The 11,372-nt window shown below is 40.9% G+C and overlaps 1 protein-coding gene across 1 annotated transcript in view; it reads right to left on the bottom strand.

The window, feature by feature from the left end:
- Positions 1-11,372, bottom strand: part of stk10 (serine/threonine kinase 10) — a 162,024-nt gene that overhangs the window by 24,115 nt on the left and 126,537 nt on the right. Inside the window, 2 exon segments of the mRNA XM_034178004.1 lie at positions 6,643-7,164; positions 7,684-8,007. Of these exon segments, the coding sequence (XP_034033895.1) occupies positions 6,643-7,164; positions 7,684-8,007 (846 nt within the window).

Raw genomic sequence — 11,372 nt, 5'->3', positions numbered from 1 at the left:
CTGAGGTGTGTTTTTCCTGTCGCGACCCCCCGTGGTCGGGTGCGGCCCGACATGCGACTCTGCCCGCACGTTCTTTCATTACAAAATTACCTTTAACAGTGGAATGTCCGCATAAACTCCTCATGCCGACTTCTTCTGAAAGTTCTCTGACGACTTACTGGGTGAACAGAGCCTGAAATGTGGAAGTTTTCAACTTGAAACAGCGAGATGACGCTGCCTCAGAGCGCAGATCGCCATCAGGCACCGTGGGCCGTCCTTAAAGCGACACTACCAGACCAAAATCTCTCATCAGCCATTAAAATTTTCAACGAAAACCAGCTGAATTTATCGAATGGTGTCCACTCAGCTGTGCATATAGTTTTTGAAAAAAAATTTATCAAACATAGCAGCAGTCTCTGAGCCATTCCTAAACAATGGGGGAGAAAAAAAAAAAAAAAAAAATCGACAAGAGGGTGGGCGACTCCTCACTCAAAGCCTGCCCACAGGCGAATGACGTAACCGACAGGTGTGAAAAAACTCTCGCATGCCCATGAGGGTTCAAGCATGTCTGATGTAATCACACGTGATTCAAATCCATATGGTTTTTGAAAAAATAATAAGGTCGGATACTTTTCTAATAGACCTCGTATATATATATATATATATATATATATATATATATATATTTTTTTTTTTTTTTTACAGAGTGCTTTTCAAGATACCCAAAACGCTTCACAAGTTGCATTATTCATTCACCCGCACATTCACACGCATTGGTGGTGGTAAGCTACTAGTGTAGCCACAATGGGCTCCTATTCACATAGGCACAGTGAACTGTACCCACACAAAATGTAGCAGTGGTCACACTGAAGGGAAAATTTTGCACATTCCACTTCAGACAGCTTTGGTACCTTCATGATAAACACACACTTGACTTTCCACTCAACTGTCTTCCTTGCTGAAAGTGTCAACTTCAAGACAAATTGATAATCTTATTTTCAGACAAATTCTCCAAATTGTGGTTTGTTACAAAACTTCTCCCATAAATCCACATTCACCTCTAATCCACCAACATCGAAATAAAGCTGCTGTGTTTTCAAGACTTCAGCTTTGGGAATACTGACTGATGTCATTTTTGGTATCCACCCTAAATGTACTGTGAGGGTCAAGTCTAATGGAAGACAGACGAGTTTCTGTGTAACGTGGTTAACACCCACATCTCAAAACGCACAACAACGCTGTTTCACTTCCTCCACGGCTGCAGAGAAGGAGGGTGTTTCCTACATGCCCGAGGAGGTGACATTTAATATTTTGACACCTCTGGGTCCATATACATTTCTTATTTTAACTGTCTGTCACAGCTAAAAGCAGATAATGACAATGAGCTAATAAAGCAGGCTTTAATTCCAGAGGAATTAAAGGTTAACTATGTTAGAATCACAGTACATTTTGTGTGCAGTGCCTCATTATTTAGGGGTCAGAAGTAATTGAACATTAGTTGCTGCCCTGTTTCACAACCAGATGTCTTACAACCTCATCATCTCAACAAGTCAGCAGGAGAAAGGTCCCCATTTCATTTCGAGGTTGATTTGCTAATTTAGAATACAGGAAATCTCAACTCCAAATGCCATTTGGCATACTCAACAAGATCTATGTCATATGTATTTTAAATATTTTTTTCCTCTGTCAGTTAATATGTTGTTAGCTAGCAAGACTGCATGTTTTGTTCGGGGCAGGAGTCTGAGGAGGCAATTATTCCGTGCACAGCTGGAGACTTGCAGAACACACCACATCTGCTGCTGCACACAGAGGTAAATTTTGTGGAACGGTTTTCTGAACTGTTGCCCAAAACCCCAAAAAATTCTGAAACATTCAAACTGTGCTGAATATGCACCGCTAGATTGACTGATTAGAAATTAATGACACTACCAACACACAAGCGTCATATAAGTGTCAAACAGTTGCCAAATATTCAACTGGAACATCAGCTCCGTGAACATGTTTAAAAGCAAGTTATACCTGCTATCAAGCAGGTTGCAACAGTGTGATCTGTGGAACTTTTCACACATGGACAAAGAACCTAAGCATCAGGACAAAGACTGTGCGGAGCTTGAGAGGATACGCTATGATGATCAAGTGCAGAGCATCTTGTCAAAATTTGACAGGCGCTTTACTGACTTTGCCTCCATTGAGCCTGTTGTCAATTTTCTCTGCTTTCCATTTGGGGAAAATACGGTACAGATGTGGATTGTATAACGTCCAAAGTGACATTGTTCTTCAACCTGGATAGTTGTGCTATTGCGAATGAGATCCACACACTGAAAAATGACACTGAGCTCAAATCCAGAGCAACACCTGAATTAGGTGTTGTATTTTTGGGTTATCTGTTGTTGGGTTGTGCCAGTCCTAGGCCTACTTGGGTTTATTCTTTGCACCACACACATTTACTTCAACAATGTATTATTAATGTTAGAACTTTATCTTTGTGCCAGAAAACTGTGGTATTATATTAGTTCACAATAGGTTTTGGCTATGCTATGGCTTGGTAGATCTCGATACACTTTCAACTTTAAAAGTAGACCTTAGTTCTGCCATAAGGGATCTTCTAAGATGTCTGTGTTGCAATATTCACTCTTATTTTTATTTATTTATTTTTTTTTATTTAATGGTGTATGCTAATGCTTTTAGCAGCTGTCAGTAGCCTGGTGCGTTAGGTCCATTTAATGCAGGATTACTGAGAAAATTAGCAGTCCATAACTTTTACTGTCCATACTACAGCAAATCATCAGGAGAACCACCATGCAGTGCCCACAAACATGATTTAATAAAACATCCAAACCTATGCTAGCCTGTTGGTTGGTGGTTCAGATGGGCATGTTTAGGGATGGGTATTGATAAGATTTTATCGATATCGATGCCATTATCGATTCTGCTTATCGATCCGATTCCTTATCGATTCCCTTATCGATACCTCTTGTGAATTTTGTACTAAAAGTAGGCTTTACAGGTTTTCTATGTATTTCATTGAGTCTTAAAGTAAATAAATATGAAATTGGTCACTGTATCCTTGATCTCTGTACATAAATAAAAATAAACAAAACGGTGTTTCGCTTTGAAGTTATTAATTCCGACTGGACTCTATTGTTCTAACTTGACTCGACAGAGCCGCGCAGCATTTGGAGCTGTGTGAACAGAACAGAGGACGATTCTCGTTTCTTTCTCGCAACAAGACAGGAGTCCCAGTTAGTAACTTTAATCCGCACAAAAGTGACTCACGATTGACATTCAGGGATGAAAGTGGTGAAAAACAAAAAAAAAAGCTGAAACCCAAAATTACCCCCCAACACCACCCGCACGAAAATGTTTCAATTCTACAACCCCTGGCAATAATTATGGAATCACCTGCCTCAGAGGATGTTCATTCAGTTGTTTAATTTTGTAGAAAAAAAGCAGATCACAGACATGACACAAAACTAAAGTCATTTCAAATGGCAACTTTCTGGCTTTAAGAAACACTAAGAAATCAAGAAAAAAGATTGTGGCAGTCAGTAACGGTTACTTTTTTAGACCAAGCAGAGGAAAAAATATGGAATCACTCAATTCTGAGGAAACAATTATGGAATCACCCTGTAAATTTTCATCCCCCAAATTAACACCTGCATCATATTAGATCTGCTCGTTAGTCTACATCTAAAAAGGAGTGAACACACCTTGGAGAGCTGTTGCACCAAGTGGACTGACATGAATCATGGCTCCAACACGAGAGATGTCAATTGAAACAAAGGAGAGGATTATCAAACTCTTAAAAGAGAGTAAATCATCACGCAATGTTGCAAAAGATGTTGGTTGTTCACAGTCAGCTGTGTCTAAACTCTGGACCAAATACAAACAACATGGGAAGGTTGTTAAAGGCAAACATACTGGTAGACCAAGGAAGACATCAAAGCGCCAAGACAGAAAACTTAAAGCAATATGTCTCAAAAATAGTAAAATGTACAACAAAACAAATGAGGAACGAATGGGAGGAGACTGGAGTCAACGTCTGTGACCGAACTGTAAGAAACCGCCTAAAGGAAATGGGATTTACATACAGAAAAGCTAAATGAAAGGCATCATTAACACCTAAACAGAAAAAAACAAGGTTACAATGGGCTAAGGAAAAGCAATTGTGGACTGTGGATGAAAGTAATATTCAGTGATGAATCTCGAATATGCATTGGGCAAGGTGATGATGCTGGAACTTTTGTTTGGTGCCTTTCCAATGAGATTTATAAAGGTGACTGCCTGAAGAGAACATGTAAATTTCTACAGTCATTGATGATATGGGGCTGCATGTCAGGTAAAGGCACTGGAGAGATGGCTGTCATTACATCATCAATAAATGCACAAGTTTATGTTGATATTTTGGACAATTGAAAGGATGTTTGGGGATGATGAAATCATTTTTCACGATGATAATGCATCTTGCCATAGAGCAAAAACTGCAAAAACATTCCTTGCAAAAAGACATAGGGTCAATGTCATGGCATAGGGTCAATGTCAATGAGAAGATCTGATTTGATGCAGGTGTTAATTTGGGGGATGAAAATTTACAGGGTGATTCCATAATTTTTTCCTCAGAATTGAGTGATTCCATATTTTTTTCCTCTGCTTGGTCTAAAAAAGTAACCATTACTGACTGCCACAATCTTTTTTTCTTGATTTCTTATAGTGTTTCTTAAAGCCAGAAAGTTGCCATTTGAAATTACTTTAGTTTTGTGTCATGTCTGTGATCTGCTTTTTTTCTACAAAATTAAACAACTGAATGAACATCCTGTGAGGCCGGTGATTCCATAATTTTTGCCAGGGGTTGTAGAACCTCTGAAATGCAATCTGGGACTATTCCAGACGATAAACTGGAGTGAGTGCAGCATCCATTTAGGTGAGAGAAAAAAAAAAAACAAAAAACAACTTTCCTTATTCAAATTCATTCCAGTAGTATTCTGCTCTTACTAGGATGCAGCAGTTTTCTAGTTTGGCAGATAGTTCTGGAGAAAATCACTGAAGAAATTAAATTGAAAATATGGTTTGACCGAAACAAACTGTCATTAAACTTAAATAAGACAGGGATGAAATGGAGGTGTAAGAGTCAATAGGTGTTCACAGGAAACACTTATTTACTTCTGTATGTATTTATTTATGTATGTTCATTGTTAGTTGCTTTTATATTTTCTGTTGTGTTTCTATTCAGGTTCTTTTTGTCTCTTTCTCTAAAATTGTATATAAAAATCATTATTAATATATAAACAAAAACAAATTTAAGAAATATTACAAATGCACCCGAACATGATGACAGCTGCAACTGCTTAATGCTAACTTTTAACATTGAAAATGCCATAGACATGCTAACACGTTAGCATCGCTCCCGTTTTTAAGTTATAAAATACATCTATCAACTGTTCCCGAAGACCATAACAGGTCAGTTTAACATAGAAAAGGTAAATAATAAGGTAAATAATACTCAGACGTATGCTCTTTAGGGTTTTAGCGGGGGAAAATTAAGCGAAAGAAAGAAAGAAAGAATAAACAAAGCAATAGATCGAAGCATTGCTTCAATCTGCGAACCACTGCTTCGACTGGTTCAAGGTTCAAAGCAAAGCCGCGCTGCAGAAAAGTTGATTACGGAACCGCTGCAGGGTCTGTAATCAATGTAGAGAAATCATCATTTTCCTGACAAACACCCCCCAAAACAACGGCCACTCTGAAGGACCGATAACAGAATCGTTAAGCACCAAGCTTATTGATGTCGGTGGATCGAATCATTTCTTAACGATACCCGAAAGGAACCGGTTTTCGATACCCATCCCTAGGCATGTTGTTCAGGTTTTTGTCATCACAAAGGAGCTTCCCACACTCCACCCCGTTGTACATTCAATCTGTATTCATAGAAGGGAAACTGATTCATGACTTCATCATGAATCAGTGTGGGCAGGGTGCTCAACATGGTGACGCACAGGTGTCATTTCAAGTGTTCTGAGTCTCTATAGAAAACCAATGGGCGATGTTACTCAGACTTTGTCCAGTGTATATATACAGTCTATGCTACCAATAGATTGGTGCAATAAGGTTCTAGGTGGCTACTAGAAACAGACAGATTCAGCAAACAATTATTAGTGATGGTGCCAATAAGTATGTCTGGGATGCATTCTGTTTTATATTATTTCACTATTACAGACATTTTGCTATATATTTTTTTCTCCTTTGTTCAGTAACGCTGGACATTTTATTAAATAGTCTCCTTCCAAAGACACTCATTTTAATTTTTCTGAAGATATTTTGACATACCTGAAAATCAAAGGTACCAATATTTTTGATGACTGTAATTATGTGACACTTGAGATCAAATCTAGACCTTTTAAGTGATGATTTATAAATGAATTGGGGAACATTTGTGTCAAATGCTGCAATGCCAACATTGTTGACAGAGTTTTGAAGTAACTGCCTTTGGAATAAAGCAAACAGTTTGTACTACATACCAACACTGATGATAGACATGCTTTAAACTCTAATATGGTGATACCAACAGCTAAAACACCACAACATTTGTGGATGTCCTGACATAAATGGACTTAACTGTATAGCCAGAGAATGACTTTGTTTGAGAATGTCTTTATTTTTACTCACCCGTGAATACAATGACAAGCTTTCTTTACCAAGGGACATGTCCATGCTGTCCGACGCCATGCTGCCTGAAGAGAAGACCCGGCTGTTGATGATCCCTCCATTGATGTAAGGAGATGTGCCCTCCATGCTTTCTCTTGCTGATGTCTGCTCTGAAGCATCCTTTGTCATGGCACCATTAAGCACAGAACGAGGTAGAGGCAAAGGGTTCATAGCAGGAGAAGATGTGGGTGTAGTGGAGGAGGGTGTGGACGGAGCAGAGGAGGGCATGGGCAGAGGAGAGGATGGCCTGGGTGGAGGAGAGGGGGGCCCAGGTGTAGGAGAGGAGGGGCTGGGTGTAAGAGTGCCAGCAGGACCAGGGCTTGGGGTTGGCTGGTCTTTGTTACTGATAGTTTTGTTCTCAGTCGAAAGGATCTTGGGCACTTCTGGATCTGTTGGCCGATCTCCGATGTCAGCTGTTTCATTATGTGCCTCACATTTGGGTGGATGCGGTGGCTGTTCTGCATCTGGGCTCTCTACAGCAACCTGATCAATCACACAGTCAAAACTTTATGAGGATTTAAAATAAATAAAACCCTTTACTTTCATGACTAAATCAATTCAAATTATCATACAAACTCCACTTCAGTGCTGAAGATGAATCAAAAGTAGAGCAGCATTTGACTGAAGTCACCTGATCAGTGCAATTAGTGCAAAAAAAGAAAGAGTTGGAAAAAGATCAATTTCTTTGCTACAGACTGAGAATATTTAAATTTTGGACAAACCTGGAGCCCAAGACTAAAACCAAGAGTAGACATGTAGAACTCTTTCAGGTTTAAGCAAAACAAACAATCTGACATGGCACAACTTGGTTACAAGAACCCCTTCCCAAACCACTACTTTTCCTGTCCCCAAAAATGGGTGGTCTGATACAAAAGATGCTAAGTTCTATGTTATTTAATAGCCAGACGTCCAACAGTCTGAATGCGCTGTTAAACATAAAAACGTGTAAAAGTCCCAAACACAGTCTTCAGAACAGACAGAACATTAAAATAGAAATGTTACCTTTTCCTCCTCAGATGTGGGAGTACTCTTCCCATCTTCAATCCCAGAGTCAGTGCTGGAGGTTTTGGTTGAAACCTCGCTCTCACATTTCTCCGACTCGAGGAGGCCCTCATTGGGTAGTTTGTCAGTCAGCTCTACCTGATCTGTGTGGGGCAGATTGTGCCTGGGTAGGGGAACAGGGACCACCACAGTAGGTCCCAGCTGCTCCTCTACTTGGGTGTCTGTCTTTATGTCCTTCTCAGGGACAGGTACTGGTGTAGACGGGGAGGGTGATGGGGTTGGGCTGTCAGAAGCTTGGTCTCCTTCCAAACAGGTCTGGGGGGGGGGGGGGGGGGGGTCAGAAGATGGTGAGAAGTAAAACCACATAAAATATCCAATATAATAATTTAAAAAAAAATGCTGGTTATGTTCTCATAGATCCCAGTGATTCAACATGTCAGCTTGGTTTTAGTGTACCTGCTAATATACAAATGTCGTCCTGACTTCCACCTCCTGTGAAGGAATGTTCACACTTGGTTTGGAAAGAATACAGTCATTCCTGCTTGTTTTCACCATGGGTATACATTTGAGTTATTTGCATAAAGGTTAATGGTATTTTTGAGTTAACCACAGCATGCTAAAGGCAAATAATTAAAAGTGCAGAATTCAGCTTTGAGAGAATTTACATGTAAATCAGGTACTGATGTATTGGAATTTGAGATCTTGTGCAAAACCTCTAACAGCATTCTGACGGTATAAGTATATATTTTTATACATTTAGTTTGTACAGTTCATTGCAAATCTTTTGAAAGTATTTTTTTATTCTTGCAGAGTTTTCGCTTTCAGGATAAACATGTTCTTTTGGATTAAAAAAAAGAGAGAAACCTTTGTTTTTCTCAAACCAGCTTTCTGCAGATTGATTTAGTTGTTGCAGCATCATCCGTTTCTTTCTGCTGGGACTTTGTGGTGAATGTGTGAAACCTGCAAAGGTCTCTGTGTCAATGTTTTGTGGTGTAGACAGTGCAAAATGGCGCTCCCTAGTGTGCGACACTGCGTAGCTCTCCGAGTCAAGTTTTACCTCATTTTTCTTTTGTTAGTCTCTTTATTGTCATTTTACGTGCGGGGTGCAAGCACACATATTAAGTATGATCGAGAGCCTTTTTTTAGTATTAGGACAATGTAGCCACGTAGGATATTTTGGCAGAAACATCCTCTACTCCTTCTCGGGGTTACATCTCCACACTGAAGTGCCAGCAGGCCAGGCTGTAGCAGGGGGATCTTGTGGCAGCTGGAGCCTGATATGGCAGACGGGGAGGAGCACTACGAATACTCTTTCAACTGGTTAACAAAGGACGGCTATCCCTCCCGGTCATACTCTCCGCCAACATCAAGTCTCTGGTAAATAAACTGGATGATATAGTAAATGGACTGCATTTATACAGCGCTTTTCCATCTGCATCAGACACTCAAAGCGCTTTACAATAATGCCTCACATTCACCTCGATGTGAGGGTGCCGCCATACAAGGTACTCAATACACACCGGGAGCAACTAGGGGATTAATGACCTTGCCCAAGGGCTCTTTGTGATTTTCCAGTCAGGCTGGGATTTGAACGGAGGATCCTCTGGTTTCAAGCCCAATGTTTAACCACTAGACTATCACCTGCCCTACCCGACCTATATCTTCAGTTGCCCCCGCCCCCCACGCCCCACCCAAATCCTGGATAAGCAGTTGAAGATGATATATCTTCAGTTGAATGGCTATACAGAGATACATCCAGGACTGTGGTACTTTATGTTTTTGTGAAACATGGTTCAGAGTAAGGATCCCCCGATGAGGCCATAACACCAGCAAGCTACACAGTTTACAGAGCCAACTGCAACGTCGAGGAATGCAGTAAAACTCGCAATGGAGGAACAGTGATCCTTGTCAAACAATCATGGTGCACCGGCAACACGGTAATATCCCAGTCATGTTCTGAAGATGTGGAGTATATTACACTGAAGAAGTGCAGACCATTTTATCTGCCCAGAGAGCTGCAGTGCTTTATTCTGAGTCTAGTGTATGTCCCATCCTCGGCTAACAAAAACAATGCTCTCAGAGAACTGTCCAACATGATAACACATCCAGATGCTGCTATCATTGTTCTAGGAGACTTTAATGACTGATCTCTGGAAAAGAATCCCCAAATACCACCAGTTTGCCAACGTTCCCACCAGTGGAAACTACAGCATGAATGCTAACAGGACCACCACCCAAAATGCCACTCTACCAGGCAACCTCAACAGCATTTATGCCAGATTCACCAGAAAAATAAAGACACCCCCTTAAGGTCCCCCTGCAGTCCAGATGAAAACCCACTCCAGGTGACGCACACACAGGTCCTTAGGGCTTTAAGGCAGGTAAAGCTCCGCAAGGTTGTGGGACCGAACTGTGTGGCACAGAGTTCTAAGCACCTGTGCAGAACAGCTGGCAGAGGTGTACAGAGACATCTTTAACATTCTTTTGCAGAAAACAGTCCTTCGAATCTTCAAAAGTATTGTGCCAGTGCCCAAAAAAGCAAATATCACTAAAATAAACAACTTCAGATCTACGGCACTAACACCTGTTGCCATGAAATGCCTGGAGAAGCTGGTCCTAAATATATAAACTCTGTGGTGCCAGATACAGTGGTCCCACTTCAGTTTGCCGACTGCTTGAGTACATCAGTGGATGATGCAGTGGCCCTGACACATCATTACATCTTGCTACTGCGTCTGGACACTCATAACACATACACACGGATTCTATTTCTGGACTACAGCTCCACATTCAATACAATCAGACCAATGAAGCTCACCGTAAAGCTGGCAGACCTTGGAGTGCCAACAGCCACCTGTAACTAAATTTTAGACTTTCTTACGGATAGACCACAGGTGGCGAGGATGGAGAAGGTCTCTGCAGAGCTTACAGTGAGCACGGGGATCCCACAGGGCTACTATTTCCACTATACACGACTGTATCTCCAATCAGGGCAGCAATATCATTAAGTACGCAGATGACAACCATCCTTGAACTCCTCAGAGGGGGTGATGAGTCATCTTACAGGAACCTGACTAATAAGATCACAGTCTATGAAAATAACGATCTCATACTTAGACAAAACAAAGGAACGTATTTTCGACTTTAGGAGAGGAAATCACTGCAGTGGGTTCTCAAAACTGCAGAGAGGGTGAGTGGCTCCAATCTCCCTTCTATGAATACAAAATCCACCCAGCGCTGCCAGAGGAAAGCACAGAGCATCATCAGGGACAAACAGCACCCAGCTCACTTTCTGTTTCTATGGGTGGATTAAGGGTACAACCTGAGACGCTGCAGCACAGTGAGCATTAGTGCTCACAGGCCTAGTCTCAACAACAGCTTCCTTCCTGCCACTGTCAGACTTGTGGCACAGGACATCAAAGAGGGAGGGAAGTATGTCATTCCAACCCAAAGCTACTGTGTGCAATAAAAGCTAACATAAATATAACATGTGCCATATCTCATACACTGCTGTTTTTGTTTTAATTTTTGTTTTACTTTTCCAATTCACAAAGTTTGTCTGTACATATATCTACCCTTGTGCTTTTCAATGTTATTTCCACTATTGTGTTTTATATAGTTTGCCTTGTTACTGTTAAGGGTCTTTGTGACTCGGAGTAACACACAACAATTCCAATGTGTCTGTACTT

This window comes from Thalassophryne amazonica, chromosome 9 (genome assembly GCF_902500255.1).
Source record: "Thalassophryne amazonica chromosome 9, fThaAma1.1, whole genome shotgun sequence".
Classification (NCBI taxonomy): domain Eukaryota; kingdom Metazoa; phylum Chordata; class Actinopteri; order Batrachoidiformes; family Batrachoididae; genus Thalassophryne; species Thalassophryne amazonica.
This window is presented reverse-complemented; position numbering and strand designations above follow the sequence as displayed.